Genomic DNA, 20,275 nt, shown 5'->3' on the forward strand with positions numbered 1-20,275 from the left:
AGTCTGTATCCCAGCACTATACCTTAGCTTCATCATGTTGGCTGTACCACAGGAGCAAATGCACTTCTATAGTCCTTGCTTGCAGTTTGCTTTACTCTGAACATCTCAAATACACCTTTCCTTTTGAAATGGGTTATTGTTTGTTTTCATTTAGTAACTTCTAAGTAGACTTAGAAAAAGTCTCTTGCCTTTGATGACCAAACCCGAAAAGTACAACGTTTGAAAAAGACTAGCTAATTTAGTAGAAGTTATCTTGTCTTCTTCTATCCTCATTTTTAACCTGAAGGTGGGAATAAATAAATCCTTTAAAAACTATGATTTTAATTAAATCTGCATTGCTTAAACACAGACAGTTCATCTTACTTTGTTTTTGTTTTCCTAAAACTAGTTTATATGTCTTGGAAGCACAAAAATGCATTCTGTAAACTCTTCTCGGATCTTGGGTTCTAAACTGTCACACAAAATATCTCTGTGGAGTAAAAGCAAAGAATCAATTTGACCTATTATAAATTCTAATCAGAGATGCACCAGTTCTTCCTTCCTCATCTGAGCCATTGTGTATATGTATGCATGAACAACCTTCCTCTCTTTATGGCTGTAATATATGCAATAAATGATAAAAGGAATCTTTTCATTGTCAAGGAGCTCCTTTTCTTGATTCTAATGCATCATTAAGGTTTGCCTTAAAACACTAATGGAGGTGGGGGGGAACAAAAGCTTAGTTTCATATCACCTCACAGAAATCCAATGCTGCAAATTTATTGCAAAAGCTATTAGCCCTTTTTGCATAGTGTATGGTATTTATCTCTGGGTTAATTATAATTCTGTCTTGAGGAAACCTACTGAGACCGAGAAAAGACTGAAATGTCTTTTACTGTTTGCAGTAGAAAAAGCTGTTTTGTCTTCAGCAACATCTGGGTGAAAATGCTGGATAAACAAATCTTTTTACTAGGCCTATGATATTGAAGTAAAATCTGCTTTTATGTGTCATGCTATTCACAATAGGTTTTATTGATTTGTTCAATATGAAAACATATGCATTTGCTTTGCAATGGTATGGTTCTTTTTCTGCAGACTTAACTTCTCCCCTTTCCCATCCTCACCCCACAGGCCCGTGACAGAGGGTTAGCCCAGATCAGTGGAGTCATGCATCACACAGCTCTATCATGCTGGCAGCTGTTCCTGGGTCTGGCTGTGCTGCTTGTCTTCACAAGACCCACTGCGGGCTGCCCAGCCCGCTGTGAATGCTCAGCACAGAACAAGTCTGTCAGCTGTCACCGAAGACGTCTGATGTCCATCCCAGAAGGCATTCCCATTGAGACCAAAATCTTGGACCTCAGTAAGAACCGACTGAAAAATGTTAACCCTGAGGAATTCACATCATACCCATTGCTGGAGGAGATTGACCTCAGCGACAATATTGTCTCCAATGTGGAGCCTGGAGCTTTTAACAATCTCTTCAACTTGCGCTCCTTGAGGCTGAAAGGAAATCGTCTGAAGCTGGTCCCCCTTGGGGTGTTCACTGGGTTGTCAAACTTAACAAAGCTTGATATAAGTGAAAACAAGATTGTCATTTTGCTGGACTACATGTTTCAAGATCTGCATAACCTAAAATCTCTGGAGGTTGGGGACAATGATTTGGTGTATATATCACATAGGGCCTTCAGTGGGCTGCTTAGCCTGGAGCAGCTCACCCTGGAGAGATGCAACCTCACAGCTGTACCAACAGAAGCTCTTTCTCACCTCCACAACCTCATCAGCCTGCATTTGAAACAGCTCAATATTAACGCTTTGCCGGCATATGCCTTTAAAAGACTGTTTCGCCTGAAAGACCTGCAGATAGAGGCCTGGCCTCTCCTGGACATGCTGCCTGCCAACAGTCTGTATGGCCTCAATCTGACTTCTCTCTCCATCACAAACACCAACCTGTCTGCAGTACCTTACTCTGCTTTTAAACATCTGGTTTACCTGACACATCTCAACCTCTCTTACAACCCCATCAGCACCATAGAGGCAGGCATGCTGTCGGATTTAGTGCGCCTGCAGGAGCTCCACGTTGTGGGGGCACAGCTGCGCACCATTGAACCACATGCTTTCCAAGGGCTCCGATTCTTACGCGTGCTTAATGTGTCCCAAAACCTGTTAGAAACCCTAGAAGAGAATGTATTCCATTCCTCCAAAAGCCTTGAGGTACTCTGCATTAACAATAACCCTCTGGCCTGTGACTGTCGTCTTCTTTGGATTTTGCAGCGGCAGCCCACCTTGCAGTTTGGTGGTGAGCCACCAATGTGTGCTGGCCCAGACAGTGTCAGAGAGAGGTCATTCAGAGACTTTCACAGCACAGCTCTTTCCTTTTATTTCACCTGTAAGAAGCCCAGGATACAAGACAAGAAGTTGCAGTACCTGGTAGTGGAGGAAGGACAGACCGTGCAGCTGATGTGCAGTGCTGACGGGGACCCACAGCCAACCATCTCCTGGGTTACCCCACGCCGGAGGTTGATCACAATTAAATCAAATGGTAGAGCCACTGTTCTGGGAGATGGCACCCTGGAGATCCGATTTGCCCAAGACCAGGACACTGGGATCTATGTCTGTGTTGCAAGTAATGCAGCTGGGAATGACACCTATTCAGCCTCCCTGACAGTAAAGGGGTTTACCTCAGATCGTTTCCTTTATGCCAACAGGACCCCTATGTATATGACAGACTCCAACGACACAAGTTCTAATGGAACTAATGCAAACAGCTACTCTCTGGACCTTAAGACAATATTGGTGTCCACAGCTATGGGCTGTTTCACATTCCTTGGAGTGGTTTTATTTTGTTTCCTTCTTCTTTTTGTGTGGAGCCGAGGGAAAGGAAAACACAAAACCAGCATTGACCTTGAATATGTCCCTCGCAAAAACAATGGTGCTGTGGTTGAAGGGGAGGTTTCTGGACCACGAAGGTTCAATATGAAAATGATTTGATGGTATTCTGCTAGCAGTGCTTTTCCTGTGGCATTAAAAAACCAATTAAAACAGCCTGGCATGTGGAATTGCTAGGCAGAAGGAGCTTAATGCAGCTGTCAGTGTATCAAAAGGTTATATGAAAATGGAAAGACTATTTGTGGTTATACAAGAGAGCCTCCAGACCTTGAGGCAGATGTGTCAGGGCCTTTCATAGAACTGGAAACTTGTACTAACTGTTTGCATTGCAAATATTGGCATTCTGGGGATATCAGCAATGAACCACTGGCTCATGCTCATGGACAATTGTTCAACATTTTCTACTGCTACAAAAGGAAAAAGAAAAAAACCCTACAGTGTAGGATTTACATACTTACAGAAAAAGACACATTTGTCTAAACCACACTCTACAATGAAATTTGTATCCATATATCTCATTTGGTAAAACTTTGCATCCTCCCTTCTAGTTGGTTCAACACAAAAAAAAAGAATCGGTAGCTTTTTTTTTTTTTAATCTACATCTATACTGTGTACATTTTGAAGCAATACAAAGGAGAGGTTGTACTTTTAGATATCCACCAATACTGACCCAAGTGTGATGTCACCCATCTTTTAACTACCATAAAAACACAAATTAGATCCTTGTAGTTCCTAATTAGAAATAAGATCTTTTTCTCCTCATGTAAAAGGCCAGGGCTGAATAGTTGAGAGCAAAACCGCTCAACTCTGTCGACCTACTCTTCATATAAATATAAGGCATGTGCCTAGTTTTGATACAGAATGGAATATTTTTATATCTGTGATATCACACTGGACCAGTTTACTGTAATACAGCCCTGGATCTCACACAGGGAAGGCAACCCACTAGTCAATGCTGGCATGGAGGAGTTGAGTTCTACCTTGAAGAGAGAGAATCAGTTTTGTTAGCCCTTATATTAATTTCAAAGCTATTGTTAAAATGTTAATGTGTACTGGGCTAAATAAAGAGCATAATACATTCTGCAGACTCCTTGGGAAATATGGTCATCTTACTCTTTATACAAGTGAATTAAAACACACAAACACTCTGTTACTAGGAATGAACTCTTCTCCAATGCCAAGTAAACTACAGTTGTTCATGCATAATATGGGGATTTATAATACTAAAATAATGTTTAAAACATGATAGCCTCAAAAAGGCTGACATACTGCCAGATATAATGAACCTCTAGCCACTGTCATTCTCATCTTGTATATTTGTAGATAACACAAAGACACAAAGCTAATTTCCAAGAACAGATTACTTAGCTATTCTTGATGCCATTTTAATTACAATGTGGTTATGTTTCTTTCAGGGGCAGTATCTTAGAGCAAGAGGGGCAAGTTTTTCCAGATTTTAGGAATCTTTTTTAATGGAAAGAAGACAGAAGTGGAACATTAGTTCAGTACAAAAAAGCTTTTGTTCGTTTTATGTTTCCAAAGAAATCCTTAAAAGACTGAGAAGTGAAATTTTATTCTTTATCATTAATACCATCATTTTTATTTTTAAATCCTCAGCAACTGCAAGATACAAAGTTATTCAGCCACCTCTCAAATTTTCCACCAGTTATGAGCCATAGGTTTGTCATTCATGGTTGATAGCAAATACCATTTTGAAATGATTGGCATAATCTGGAGTAAGGATGATAATGACCTTATCTATGTTTAACCATGATGAATATGAAAATATTGTAAGACAGAACATTCAGATTAATGTGATTTAAGAGCCTGTGTTCAATCTTAGTGTTAGATTTCAGCATTTTGAAACCAAAGTCAGGCTGACCTATAACAGGATGCAGGTGCTTCTAAAATTAGTATCCACAGTCTGCAGAGATTTCAAAAGCAGGATAAAAATTCTCCCACTTCTATCAAGGGAAATGTGCCAAAAGTTGTAAAATCCAGCTGTGTTCCCCAGAGGTACCGATGCAGGACCCAAGGCTAGGCAGTTTTGAGAATCTTTTTTTTTTTTTAGTAGTTGATCATTGGTTGCATCATTGCTTCATTTAAGGTCATCAAACTGAGGAGGTTGCAAGGGTACTTAGAATTTTTTCACTTAACATGGCTTTAAGTTTAGAGTTGGATTTTCTTGTTTCCTTTTCTTTATGCTTTGAACTAGGTATTTGGAGATTTATGTACATGCTTGATAAGAATACTCTTTGTTCTATGACATTTGTAGAACATCAGTATAATGGAATAACCCCTGACTAAATTCTAACACTAGGGAAATTATTTTTGTTGACATAAAAACCACTGCACTGAAGTCCAAAACTCTACTGTACCTTAATGTGGGCAGTTAAAGAAACAAATGGGGATAAAACAAAATGTTTCTGAACTGTCCCTTGAAGACATTTGCATGTGCCTTTCCCTTGTAATTGTCTTTTTTTTTAACTAGTAATCTATTAGCCCTGCAGACATTTAATGTTAAATGTTTAAATCAATGTTAGAAGCAAAAATTCACCTAAGTTCTAGACATTTTCAGCTGATTTCTTCATATAAAATGACACAATAAAAGAAATAGTCTCCAAAAGCATCACCCTAGAAAAAATGTACTTTTAGGATTAATTATGAGTTGCGGTATTCCCCTATTCCCTTAGAATGACTCATAAGAAGTGATTGCAGTTAGGGCACTGCAAGGATTTGTGAGCAAAAATGTTCTTGGTTATCTATGTGAAATGTGTGCTGGTGATGGAAATCACCACTTGCTGTTGCAGAGTACTGCTTTGCAGAGCTGTCAGCATTCTGTGTATCGCCTTGAGTTCAGTCAGTATTCAGTTTTTCAGAATCAGTGTTTGTTCCCTGCCTCTAGCAATGTTCTACTTTTTGCAGCCTACTTATTTCAGCATGGACTTAACATGGCATATGGCACCTCTTAACAGAAGTGAGGACAGCAAGACCCAGAGACACTTTATGTCTTGCTCCACATAGTCTCCTTCTGTATTTGTGGGACACATTCTAACTATGACTCTTTTGGGTGAATAAGGAATACACTGTCAAAGTCAGACCTAGACAAGCACCTTTGGCAATCCTTTTAAGAATAGTGGCTGAATGCTTACCTTGCATCTTGAAGGAGTCACTTCTCTGCTAGAGATCAAAGAGACGCACTACAGCTTATTTTACTGCAGGGGAGTAAAAGGACTGGGCTGTGAGAAGGCATCTGGCCCACATGGCTCCCCTATCATATATTCAGAAACAGGCTGATAGTGCATACCTGGCACTAAAAGAGGAATCAAAGGTTTTAACCTACCTCTGACTGGTATACTGGCTGGTCTCCATGCTGACACTAGCCTGAATTTACTTGGCAGCCAGTGTAACAAAACTGAGGAGCAGCAATAGTTCTGCAGAAAAGGAGAAAACTGAAAATGTCAGAACCAGCAAAGCAAGTTGAGAAAACAGGTACCAAAATATCCTTGTCAATAACTCTTGTAAGAGAAATGTCCAGGCCTCTTGCAAATACGTTTTGAAGTCCACTTGCACAGATCAAAGATAAGAATAGATGATTGTATAAGTGTTTACAGAATCACAGTGAATCACAGAATCATTTAGCTTGGAAAAGATCTTCAAGATCATCAAGATTATCAAGTCCAACCTTTGACTGATTGTCACCTTGACAACTAGACCATAACACTAAGTGCCACACCCAGTTATTTACTGAACAGCCCCAGAGACAGTGACTCCACCAATTCCCTGGGCAGCCCATTCTGATGCTTAACCACCCTTCTAGTGAAGAAATTCTTCCTGATGTCCAGCTTGAACCTCCCCTGTTGCAGCTTGGGGCTAGGTCCTCTCATTCTGTCTCTGGTTGCCTGGAAGAAGAAGCCAATCCTCACCTGGCTATAACCTCCTTCAAGGGAGCTGTAGAGAGTGATAAGTTTCTCCTGAGCCTTCTTTTCTGCTTCCTTAGCTATAGCACTTTCACTGTACACCCTCCTCTAGCTCTGTTGGCCTTCTCTGGACACAATCCACCACCTCAATTTCTCTATTGTAGTGTATGGCACAGAGCTGGACACAGGACAAGTCCTGTGTGACCTGACCAGTGTACAGAGGGACAATCACTGTCCTGCTCCTGCTGGCCACACTATTGCTGATACAGACCAGGCCACCATTGGTCTTCTTGGCCACCTGGGCACACACTGGCTTATAGTCAGCTGCTATCAGCCAGCACTCCTTGGTCTTCTGTTTAGCCACTTCCCAGCCACTCCATGACCTGCATGGGGTTGTTGTGACCTAAGGGCAGGATCCAGTGCTTGCCCTTTATGGACCTCATACCATTGGCCTTGAGCTATTAATACAGCCCATCCAGATGCTTCTGTAGAGCGTTCCTGCCCTCCAGCAGATCAACACTCACATCCAAATTGGTGTCACCTGAAAACTTACTGAGGGAGCGCTCCAGATAATTGATAAAAATATTAAACAGGATTGGGCCTAATTCTGAGCCCTGGGAACATTGCCAGTGACCAGAATAGTTGTGGCACCATTCACCTCTCTTTGGGCCTCACCGTTAAACAGTTTTTAACCCAGCCCTTTTCCCACACCAGTTAAACTTTCTATAAGTGAGTTAAAGATAGCACTGAAGCAATGTATACAGAAAAGAGTTTTTTGCAATGATTTAACAATGGATAATACTAAGCAGCACCCCACCTCAGCCTTTTTTTTTAGGTTTTGAGTTAGTTCTCTGGTTTTTGTCCCTTCTTCTTTCTTCTTAACTTCGCAAATTTCTTTGCAGAAAAGCTTTGTCCATTAAAATGTAACATTAGATTCAGACTGGGAAGCTGCTTTTACCCTCTGTACCCACATTATACATTCACGCATGCTCCTAAGTGCCAGCAGAAGCAACAATTCCCAATACAACTGAACAGGAGACACCATGACCCCTAGAGATGCTGATGTCACTGGACATTTTGAAACTAAATTTCATTTCAGTTGGCTTCATTATCATACTGCCATTCAAGGTTTCCTTTATTTACTTAAATGGTAGCTCTCTTCCTTATTTGTTTAATTTTGATTTTGCATCACCTATAGCAACAACAATTATAACACCATGAAGAAAATAAGAAATATTATACATTACATGCTCAGAACAACAAATTGTAATTTAGGCAGATGAGACACCATAAGAACTCAGCCTTAATATTTAATCAAAAGTCATATCTTAACTTTGTAACAGAATAAAAATCTAGCAAGGAGATTACTGAGTTATGTAGGCCATGTTGCAACTGAATCACATCAAAGATGTGAAACAAACTTTTCTACACAACACCTGAATATCTGTTTTTTACATTAGACTTTCCCAGAAAGAATCTCAGGATGTGTGAATGCCAGAAACCTCCATTTAACCCATGAAAAGACAAAGCATTGGCTTGAAATCTAGGTGATCAAGCAATTTCTGGCTGCCCAAGGACAACAGCAACTTCCAGCAAGGATAGACAAGAAACTATAGTCATGTAGTTATTTTCCCTTATTCACTACTGCATCCCATGAAAATAGTCCATTAGCACCAATAAAATGCACAATCCTTACCCATTTTTCTTCACATGAGGCAACATTTGCGTAATAAGCTACAGTGTTCCACCTCCACTCACAGCAGTGAAACATCCAGCAAGAAGTGAGGAAGAGGAAACCTCTTCTGACCAGTTTGCTAATAAGATTTTACCATTGAATGGCCCTAGTCTACCTGGGGCTATCATGGTTGTTGTTTGTCCATTCCCATCCTCTGCTCACCAAGTGGTTTGACATGGAGTAGCCGGAAAAAAAAACATACAGTCAAGTTGTCCCTTCTCACTAAACTCTAACTGATGAACAGCACAGCAGTAGTGTCTTAGAAATCTCAGTATGCTTCAGTTGATACATGGTTTTGCCATAAAACAACATGTGGGAAAACATTGGATACACGCTTTCTGACTCTTTTCAGTATCCTGTGTGATTGATTGCTCTTTGTGCCAAAAAGTACCAGGAAAGAAGAACTAAAAAGCTCTCATCCAATAATTTAAAACTCTATTGTATCTGAAGGAGTTAAAGGAACATCTTTAGAAAAGTCCAAGGGCCTGATTGCTGGAGAATGTTTCAAGAAATCAATGAGATATTTCTAGCAAAGCAATTCTTATTATCTGAAATAAGAATTAAAATCTCAATTTTCCTTGGCAACTTAAAAGAATCACAGTTCAGTGACACATGCTCCTTTTGTCTGTCTCCTAGCTCTGCTCAATTCCCTTCTCAATTTCAAATTACTGTGATGTCAAAGGAAGGTCTCTGGATTTGGTTAAGTTTCATTGAATGCTTACATGGCTTTTGGAATCTAGATCATAAAGCGGGATCTTAAGCCTTCTTCAAGCCAAAAATAAAAGTAAATATGAAGAAAAAGCTTGAGGAAACCTCTCCTGCAAATGATATAAATCAAATTTTATGAGAATCCTGCTACTAAGATAGCATGTGAAAAGCAATCTGCAGGAATTTTGGGGGGGTTGGGTGGGTTTTGTTTTGTTTTATCTTTTTCACTAGAAGCAGGTGGTTGGGTATAAGGCCAGCTGGAAATAAAATCTGTATTTATAGCATCAGCAGAATGAGGAAAGAGATGGCATAGTCAACAAAATACTCTATGTTATTACAGCTTAAATTGAATGATGTTTTATCTTTCATATTAAAATAGGTTATAGATAGGTACAAAAGAACAGACTTTTGCCTCCTAATTTGATTATCTGTATTTATTCAACTGTACTAAAATTGTCATGAAGCAGAACTGCTGCAGTAAGAGACTGAAAACACATTTTCTACTGTAGTCAGGCAATATAAATCAGGAGAAATCCTCTTGACACTGTTCTGTAGGTCCTGATTACACTAGAAAATTGATAAACAAATCTACGCCTTTTTTTTTGCTTTCTACTAAGCAAGTTGTAGTGGAAAATAAGCAGAATGCATGTTTTAATTATTTCTCATCTTGTGGCATCTTGTGCATTTTCCTCTGGATTGCTTTAATATTTACACTGCTAGCAGAACTGAAAAACATGAAAATGTGGGAAGAAAGGGATAAAAGGCAAATGGAAATCTCTGACCTTGAAGAAGTCAGCCTATTTCTACTCATGGCATTTGCAAGTCCGAAACTTCACCTCCTCACACTTAAAGCCAAAAACAACGGCTTTAAAGCATTGTGCATAAGTAGCTGCACAAGCATCTATGAAGATGGTGGTCAACTTCTACACATATTAGTAATTTTGGTCTTTCAGAAAACAAAATATTATTGCTTCTTAAAGAATTAATTTATGTCATTTTGATACTAAAAGCAAACACTTGGCTTAATTACACTGGGCACTGTATAAGTAGGAAGTAAATTATAAGACTGATCTGTTGAGCTTACGGCCATATAGTAGGAATTTGGCTTTTGAACAAGTACACATGATAACAAGTCTCTCATTGTTTGTCAAGGGAATGCCATAGTGCAGATATATTAAAATATCATCACACTGAAATCTGTTTGCAAGCACATGCAGTTCATATGTACATGTTTGTGTGTGAAAAAATAGTTATATTTGTTTTGTTCCTTTCTTATTTCAAGTATTAAATGTATATTGTTTTTAAAAAGTGACAAGTTTAACATGAAAAAATTGTGCTGTAATTTATTTTGATATATATGCTCATGAGTATGGATGGGAAATGAAGCAGCCTTGCTGTCATGATCCATGAAGCACATGACAATTCAGGTTTGTCCATAAGTTTGCTTCATGTTTGAGCAAAATATGCAAATATAATGAAAAAACCAAAAACAAACAAAAACACAAACAAACAAACAAAAACAAACAAACAAAAAAAAAGTGCTTTGTTGTCAAGACAATTGTCCTGAATGTAATTTTAAATTTTTACTTTAGGGCTTATGTCATTATGTGTATCATAATTATCCACAATGAAACCCAAATAAATAATTCCATGGAGTGGCAAACTTTACTTGAAAAAGTGAAGAAAATTTACATCTTTTCCCCTATTGTAGCTGATCACTTTTTCCCCAAGGTGTAGTGTAGAAAACTAAGACCAGAAAAATACAGTTTCCGCACAGAGTTCCTTAGTATCACGTCTTCAAAACAAGCTGACTTTTCAGACCCACACGTCTTGAACTGAGAATCTGAACACACACAGTGAGAAATAGAAGACTATGGCAGGTATTTTTCAACTACACACTTTCCTCCTTCATTGCTTGAAGCCCTCAAACACAGAGAAAAACCAAGGTCTCATTCAGATGTGTTTTGGGATTTATCATCCGTACAAAGCATCAATCAGCCTGTTTCCTCACTTTTACTTGCACAGTGTGTTCGGGTAACTGACGGGGATATCAATCAGGTGAATGCTGCAAGAAGAAAAGCATGGCAGTTAACAGCACCACAGAGAGAACAGCAGAAAGATAGATTCACCAGCTGTGTAACTTGGAAGGCAACAAATACTGAAAATCTGCATCTGAAACATGGTTACTGAGGAAATCATCAGTATTCAAACACCTCTGTAATTACAAAAAAAATTAAGTGGTGAAAAGTAGATTCTGCTGAGGCTGAAAACTATTTCACCCCCTGAGATTTGCCACAATCTACCAAGTCTTCATCAGATATCAGCTTTGAAGAAGGACACAGGCTGTAATCTAAACTATTGCTACTCCCATTTTTCCAAAGCTAGGTATTTTACCAACAGCAATTTTTTTTTTTATTGTTTCCAGGATAATCTGAATTAAGATTTATCACCTGCATACCCATTATACTCTAACTTAGGGTCCTGTTCTGTAGAAGGGAAAATAGTTGCTACCTCGGGAAAAGAAGAAGCAATTTAAAATCCTGATAGATTGCTAGGAGCACAGACAGACAGGAGCTGAATCTGAACTCTTCTATGCCCCCTGATATGTGTCTTATCCTCCTGCATTTGCATTTGACACCTCCAAAAGATTTTGACTGATTTGCCCCACTGTACCCTCCTCCAGAGCAGAATGTCAAACGCAAATGCAAATTGTAAGAGAAACTTCGTTATTGATTTTATTATGGCAATCTACTTTATTTATAATATTTTTAATCTGATCAGCAGTCTAATGTACTGCAGTGCTGCCTTCAATACGACATGAAAAAAGAGCCATTTCCCCTACCACTGCACAGAGAGCAAAGGTCTTTCTTCAAAGGTTCCTCCATCCTAAGATTACACTATAACAAGTGGAAGACCCTGTTCCTATATCACAAGATTTATTAAGCAATTTCCAGTTCTTACAGTAGAAGCAGCTACTAGTTTTCTCCATTATACCCAGATAGAGAAAAACACCATTGCATCAGGCAATCACTGACACATTCATTAAAATTTAAAAAAAAATTGTAGAATTTATTACTCTTAACAAATACACTTTAGATTTTTAAAAGCATACAGAATTTTCTAAAGCACAGTCACTTTCAAAAATTTTTAAGAATATTTATACTATTGCAGATCCACTATAGAGGATTTGCCACATAGTTAGTAGCCCTGTACTGGATTATACAGACATCTTTAAATAAATAAATCTTGGCATCCAATGTTTATTTTAAGAAATGCCTGGATTTAATATTTTTGTACTTTTAAAAGTTGATGGGAAATCAAAAATCACACTACTTACCAAGTAAACTCAATTCACAGAGACTGAGTTATTCTCATATGAGGGAATGCTCACAGTGAATTTTCTGCCCCATAAAACCTACCCATGTACAGCTATAGATAACATGCAAAAAAAAGGGCTTTGTTCATCTCTGGTACTATCTGGGGGAGTTCTGCTATCTGGGGGAGAGGCTGGTAATTCATCCTGGGAAAGCATAAATAAAGTGTAAAAGTGCTGGATTAAGAAACACAGAGTTATTGCAAAAGAACAGGCCTTTCTGTCTACAGGCTCAGTAGCAGTCTGGGAAATTTAGCTTAAATTCTTTCTTTCCTAGATACAGGAAATTCCTTATTTTTTCTCTCTTCTGGGAAGGATAAGTTTCAACTTTAGTAATCCATGGGAAATGAAATGCAGTAAGAAGTTAATAAAATGCAGGACTGGATAGTAAACATGAACAGAAATTAAAATGTACCTAAAAATTATGTTACACTGGTACTTAGCACATTTTCTAAGTAATTCAGGAATTATTTTGGTTTGCAGGATCTGGTTTATTAATTAATAGCTAGGGAATTCATTCAGCTAGTTAATGCTGTAACCACCAGCTGGAATATCTTACTTACCTCATCAGTCCCTAAGTGGAAGTTATATTTTTCTGAGCTATTTTCCAATAACTTTCCTATTTATATAACTCAAAAGCACAAGTGATGGAGAGCACACTTATTTTATTATAGAAAGACAATGATAACAAATTTAATCTATTACTTTTGCTAAGAGAGCTTTTGCTGTTTTTTCAAAGATTAATAGATTGCATCCTTATCAAAATTATTGCTATCACTAAAACCAAACATCTCACCTTAATAATCTATTGACTTTTTGTGCATCTGTGCACTGCACCAGTACAAATGCACTGCAAGAAATATTTTGCTTTCACATTGGGCAGGCGTGCCATGCAAAGGAGATAGAGGCAATGCAGCCTTCTGAGTTGCAGAAACATTTTCATTTTAAAAGGCCCTATTGAATTTTTTGTTGGCTTTTATGGGTTTGGTAGGCTGTCACATCTTGTTAAAGGATATCATATCATCCTTTCCTGGATTGGAGAAGGCATAGCCTGTTTGTAATATAAACAGAAGGCTGCAACTCAGGATTTCTTAGTTGTAATCAAAACCCTGGGCCTCTAACTCTTTGGAGAATACAACAATATTTACCTTCCAAAAGAATGATTCTACCATTTCCCTAAGGGTTATGAAGCCAAGGAGTTATAGTTCACTCATACCTGTGTGAGGAATGATAATTCTGATGGGGGTTGGTATCAAACAAAGAAAATCTTTTTTAAGAAATGCAAGCCCTGCTGCTCAAAGGGCTCCAGATGAGGGCTCTTCTTGGCAAGGTGGTGACAGCAGTGGTCTGCCCTGTGGTCAGCCTTTCCAACAGTTTTAATTAAAGGATTGCAGAGTAACGGCAGTATATGAAAGAAAATTGTCATGAGAGATGCACACAACTAGATGCTGACTTTTATGCAGTTCAGTGGTATATTGGATGAAAGGACCTCTTAATGCCTCACTTAATTAGTGTCTTTGCAATGTTTGAAAAACATTATTATCTCCTAAATTGTCAACAAAATCTGTGTCTTTGCCTTTGATTATAGATGAGAAATGCTGAAATGAATGCAAAACACACATCAATAGTCAAGTGTCACACCAAGCAACAAGACTACTACTACTACAAAAACATTTCTATTTAGTCCTTATACAAAACTACCAAAACTAAGTCCCATAATTTCTCCACTGTCTAATCCAAGTTTCTTGAAAGAAAACTACTATTTTCACATGTTTCCCAGCTCTTTAATGGATAAAGTAACAAGAATACACTTTTCAAATTACTGCTGCCAGTGTTTATTATAGGGAATTTTTCCTGACATAACCCCATTTGCCACAACATTGAGTTGTGGCCAACCTCATCTTTTAATCAAGATTGGTTTTGCTTATACATGAGTCAAATACTTGGAACTTCCCTATTCCCAGCTTCTGCTTTAGAACTGAAGCCAGAAGATTTTACTGTGAATATCAGTGAAGTATGTTTGATAGTTAATGGTTACAGCCTTGCAATCCAGCAGTCACTGGAACTATACCTCATACTGAGGTATAAGTTTATCTGGCAGGATTAAAATTAACAACTGCTCCTTGGGAAGCAGATTAACCAGTACCTCCATTTTATCTTTCAAGACCTCCATCAACTTTCAAGACATTGGAAAGTCTGTGTCCAAGTCATTTAGAACTGAAGGAAATATTTGCAGGATATCCTTGCCATCTTAGAGAACTGCATACGAAAAGGCATGTGAGAAGTCAGTTTGTCCTTTAAGGTTAAATTACTGAAGCAGAAATCTAAAACATTACAAACAAAAGGACGTATGCATTTTAAAAATGCTCTGGTGGGTTTTATACTGTAAGAATGAATGTCAGAAACACAAGTAAAAGGTGAACTTGTTGATGAGAGAATTATTTTCTCAATGTAATAAAATGCTCCCTTCGGATCACAAAATACATTCACTCCAGTATTTAAACACAAGGATTCTCCTCTCTCCTCATTCAAAGAGGAGATCTACAAACCACCTCATTTCAGTACAAATACTTTATTAAAATGCATTCTGTTACATTCAAAACATCAACCCTTCCTGGATTTTCAATAGCTGTTGTAATTGTTTTTCATATAAATTGATTTTAATTGTGACACTGTTCTGCTGCAAGCCTATTGTCTGTGTCCTTCAGATTTGTCAATTACTTAAATGAAGAAATAAAGGCTTGAAAGTGCATTGTTGTAATTTATTTCTATGTTTAAATTATCTAATCACAAAACAAAGTTATGAATTTCATCTGTTGAGGCACAAATACTTTCCTTGAAAATAGAAAGAAAAAAAGAGAAAAAATAAATATAAAAATCCACTACTATTTCACTCGTGTTTTTTCAGATAAAAGTTTGAGGCTGTCATTCTGGTTCCCTTCTACAGTTTTGGAAATATGCATAGAATATTTTGTGAGTATATTGCTTATAAAGAGAAAAGGTTTTTCTTAAACATTCCAATAAAGTTGCTTTTCTCCATATAAAATCTAGTTCTCCTAACTAGGTCAGTATGTGCCATAAAGTATCATCTCTAGACTATCTTTTCCACACACTTTCTAAGGAGGGTGTGATTGGTAAGTTCCACATGTGATGTTCCCATTGAGTCCCAGGACCATTTTGTCCCAGTGCCTTCTTCCCAGGCAAGTGTGGGCAGATGGGTCTGGGTGCTGAGGAGCTGCTGATTCAGAATCTTTTAAATGGTCCTTTTCATACTTCAAGCCCTTTTTCTGATGTCTACTTCTACTTTTACACTCATCATTGCCAAAGAGACACACCTGCACTCACAGATGGAAACAAGTTTTCTTTGCTGTGGAGATGGATATGCCCTCAGCTGTCTGCCAGTCCCGTGTTCTGTTAAGGCGTTTACATCTCTGGTTCCTTGCTGATGTTTGGTTTCCAGACAACAGCTGGAACAGTTCCAATGGCAACCAGCCTATGGGAAAGGCTGTAGAGTGGCATGAATAGCAGACAGGATCACCTGAGATGAAGACAAACCTTTGGACATTGTGTATTTGTCAGCTGCTGAGTGGTTTCTAAAAACAAAATCCCTTACCAAGAGGAAGTAAATGCCAGAGGCACATAACAGGGCTCTGGAACAACACAGCCAAGTCCTTGGTGACAAGTACAAAACATTAATTCTGAGAAGAAGACTAAAATATTAGGAAAGAAGTGCCTTTCAGGAAGCCCCAGCAGAGTGAGCACTGCTGCCATGGCCCATTGCAATAGACCAAAACAAGGAACGGAGCCACACTCAGCACTCATCTCCAGGCACTAGAATAGTGTGTCCAGCCTGATTCAGCCTGAAATGTGTTAATGGTCTGTATAACACCTGGGCAGTCAAGTGTGTCTTTGATTGGTGCTGGTTCCTGCTTCAGGAGCTGCTGGTAGAAGCTCTTTGTGCCCAGCCCCACAGCTGTTCCCTTAGTTTGCCTGGCCCTACCTGGTGCAGGCAGCAGTCACTGCAGGGTGGTATGGTGGCCAGTAGGAAGCCAGACTGCTCTCTGCTTTAGAGGACCATAACGGTAAAGGACAAAGATGTACTCAAACAGGCCTGTGAAAGAAATAATTTTACAGCACAGAGGGCCAGAGCAAGTTGGAACACAAAGGTCAGTTGGAGTGAGAACAATCAAAGCTAAGTGTTCTGTGCCCCAGAACAAGGGATTGTAAAAAATATATCCTGTTGCTGTTATGAGAGTGCTGGAGGTTGTCAAGTAACTGCATTTTTCTTTGGTCTATGTATATCACAAATATTTTTGAAGCTGGTGGGGTTTTTTTCCAGTTAGATAAACAGAATTACTTGATTTCACAAAAACAAGAGAGACAACACAGCCTTTGTATCCAGCACACAACTAATATAAAGCCCTTATCACCTGCAAATATTCACCCTGCACCTCTGCTTGAGGTTATGCACTATTTTATTGTTCTTTAGAAGATTAAGACTTTATGGATACATTTTTAATATCAGGAATGGTACTGAGTGCTATTGCAATACTACAACAGTTTCTGTTACAGCTTAAATCCAGACTAAAAAGGCAGTATATTGGATTTCTTAATTATCTTTTTTAGTGACAGCTTGTAATCTTGTGGAGAAATCTCAGAAATCAACCGGGTCTTTCCTATCCAGGACTGAAACACTCTGTCTTGTAATTCATGTATCTTCCTCTGTTTGATAGGCTACATTGTTTCTGTGTCTTCCCTTTGAATGAACTTTACAGGAAAATTATGAGGAAATTTTTTTTTTTTTTGGTACGTTTTTAGATAAAAGCATACTCTAGATCTAATACAGGCAGTCACAGTCTTTATCAGTATAGTCCCCTTGAGCTCTTTACAGATTTGCCTTCTGTAGATGTGTGGCCAGCTTTCCTCATGACAGGTCATGTAAAACTCCTCTTCTAGAATGGGTCTAAGAATACGAGTCCAGGTAGTCCTTGCTTTTATGCAGGAATAACATCTTAATTTAATTTTTACACTTCTTTGGCTTTTAGCAGCCAGCATCAGGAAATCAGCCAACCTTTTGAAAGACCACTAGGTGTTTTTTGGTTTGGGGTGGGGTTTTTTTTGTTTTGTTTTTTTTTTGTTTTTGTTTTTTGTTTTTTGGGGTTTTTTTGTGGGTTTTAGGGGGCTTTTTGCTTGTTTGTTTTTTTGTTTCTTTACTGAGAAAGTGCCCAGTTTTGATTAGAAGACTATCACATTGCACTCTGAATACACCATCTTAGCTGACACATACAGAGAAGAAACTTTAGCCCTTCTCAGAATGCTCTAACACATAGCAAGGCAATTAACCATGCCTATACCCCAGTCAACTTCTCAATATGATTTCTGCGAGAAGCAGTACATACCACTTGTTTAGTCTCCCACCACTACCTTTCCTCAATCCCAAATACTCATTTCTATAATACTCATTTGTCCAAGCCAATAACTTTCTGTTGCCTGGTGGTACTTTGGTACATTCCCATCACTGAGTGCAAATGACCATTTGCTGATAGCAGCCTCATTTCCCATCATGCTGATCCTGTTCCAAAGGGGTTTTTTTTGCATTTTTATATTTGGCATTATGGTGTCTATATGTTGTTATGTTCCAAAACAATGTGATTCTTATGTTTAGGAATTCATTGATATTCAGAGTTTGTGCAATGTACAATGTGCTTATTAAATAATGAGCACATACCACACAGAACTCCCACTTTTTCTCTTGTATTAGTTAGAGGTGGTTGTGGCAAACATAAGTAAATTAAATAAAATTTTTATTACATATTCACCACACATGCCTTTGAAGCCTGTACATGCTGTGCCATGAATGCATAACTAGCATAGGGAACACAAACCAGAATTCCACATGCCCTGTCTTTGGGACTTTATGACACCTTTGACTATAAGAAAAAGCTCACTTATCACCAGTCAGCAAGAAATTGAATTCAATGAATGTCAGTTTTAAGTACTTACAGGATAGAGGCCTTGAGTACAATTGTAACTGTGATATTTAGTTGCTTCCTATAACAAATGCTTGTATGCATCAATTTAGACTGTAGCAGACAATACCAAATTTTGTAATTTAATTCAACTATTTATGAAAATTGTGTCTGCTATAAATAGAGTCTGGGAACAACATGCATATACGGGTCCCACTTATAAAAAGGGATAGACACAATTTTCAGCTCAATGCCTTGTTAAAGTTTTGGCTGTGGATAATACCCAGTCTAGAATTGCTGATCTCTTTCTCTTAGCAGAAGAATTATTAGGTTCCAGTCATTTGCAATAAATTCCAGGAAGATTTTAGAAAGGACTGGATATGGGTAGTGCATTGGGTTTGCATGGCAAGATTTTGATGGCAAGATAGCACTGTGGACTGCAGGGATGTTGATTTCTTTGAAAAGCTGCTAGAAGCTTCCTCTGTATCCAGTGGAGCCAATGTTAGCCTGCTCTAAGACAAACTTGCCACTGGCCAAGGCTGAGCCCATCAGTGACAGTGGCACCACCTTTGAGATAATAGAGAAGGGTAAAAAAACCCCACCAACTTCAGCCAGAAAGGGAGCGAGAATATCTGACAGGAGCAGCCATTCAGAGACCAAGGTCAGTGCAGGGGGGAGAGGAAGTCTCCAAGTACCAGTGTCGAGATTCCCCTGCAGCCCATGGTGAATGCCACATTCAGACAGCTGCAGCACATGGAGATGCATAGGGATGCAGAGATCCACCTGCAGCCAGTGGAGAACCCTACTGGAGCAGGTGGATGCCTGAAGGAAGCTGTAACCCTCCGATAAACCCTCATGGGTGCAGGCTCCTGTCAGTATCTGTGGCCTTGTTGAGAGATGAGCCCACACTGAAGCAGAGTTGCAGGCAGGATTTGCAACCTCACAAAGGACCCCACAATGGACTGCTCAGCAGTTCATGAAGGACTGTGGAAAAACTTTTGTGGGAGGTCATGGGCCAGACATCAAGGCAGGGATGGCCTGGGAGGACTCTCTCCTAGGTCAGGGTGAGGGACTTGAAGTCTTCCCAGAACCCCCTGTTGTACTATGCAAAACAGCCCTGGCACTCAAGAATTGTACTACTCCCGCAGTTCAAGAAAATTCTGTACCCCTTGCCTACCCATTGGCCCCTGTCACAAACCACTCTCTTCTCCACCCCCCACTGGTAGAAGCTGCGTCACCCCATCCTAGTTCCTCCTCCTTCCCCATCCCCATTGGCTTCTTTGTACCCTGACCCCTCCTACACCCTCCTGGTTATATACCTAACCCCTCCCCTGTGGGGAGGAGAGTAGCAGTTCACAGTGCCATATGTGTATGTGCCTGTTGCACCCCTGAGAGATCAGCACCCTCTCACCCCCGGCCTCTTGATCCTGAAACCCTTTGGTTGTGGCTGTGATCCTTTCTGCTTACCCTGCCTGCCTCCTCACCTGTCTTCTGTTTTCCCTGGACCCATCACCTTTCCTACAATAAAGCCCAACTGGGTTCTTCACATCAAGAGCCCTCCTTCTTCTTCTGGTCGTCTACTTACTGCTATATCCGGGCCTGAGTGCAAGGTGGGCTGAGGGAACAGGTTGTTTGGACCAGGAGGAAATCGCTCTTGGGAAGGCGGTCACCCCAACCCACCTGCCCAGGGGTTCCTGCAGACTGT

At 39.3% G+C, this 20,275-nt stretch overlaps 1 protein-coding gene across 8 annotated transcripts in view; it reads left to right on the forward strand.

The window, feature by feature from the left end:
- Nucleotides 1-3,952, forward strand: part of LINGO2 (leucine rich repeat and Ig domain containing 2) — a 476,071-nt gene extending 472,119 nt beyond the window's left edge. For all 8 annotated transcript variants that reach the window (XM_077790469.1, XM_021529239.3, XM_077790471.1 and 5 more), the window contains one exon: nt 1,111-3,952. In XM_077790469.1, the coding sequence (XP_077646595.1) occupies nt 1,111-2,967 (1,857 nt within the window). In that variant the 3' untranslated portion in view covers nt 2,968-3,952. The remainder of the gene's footprint in view (nt 1-1,110) is intronic.
- The last annotated feature ends 16,323 nt before the right edge of the window (nt 3,953-20,275 follow it).

Source organism: Lonchura striata, chromosome Z, assembly GCF_046129695.1.
Source record: "Lonchura striata isolate bLonStr1 chromosome Z, bLonStr1.mat, whole genome shotgun sequence".
In the NCBI taxonomy this organism is placed as follows: Eukaryota; Metazoa; Chordata; class Aves; order Passeriformes; family Estrildidae; genus Lonchura; species Lonchura striata.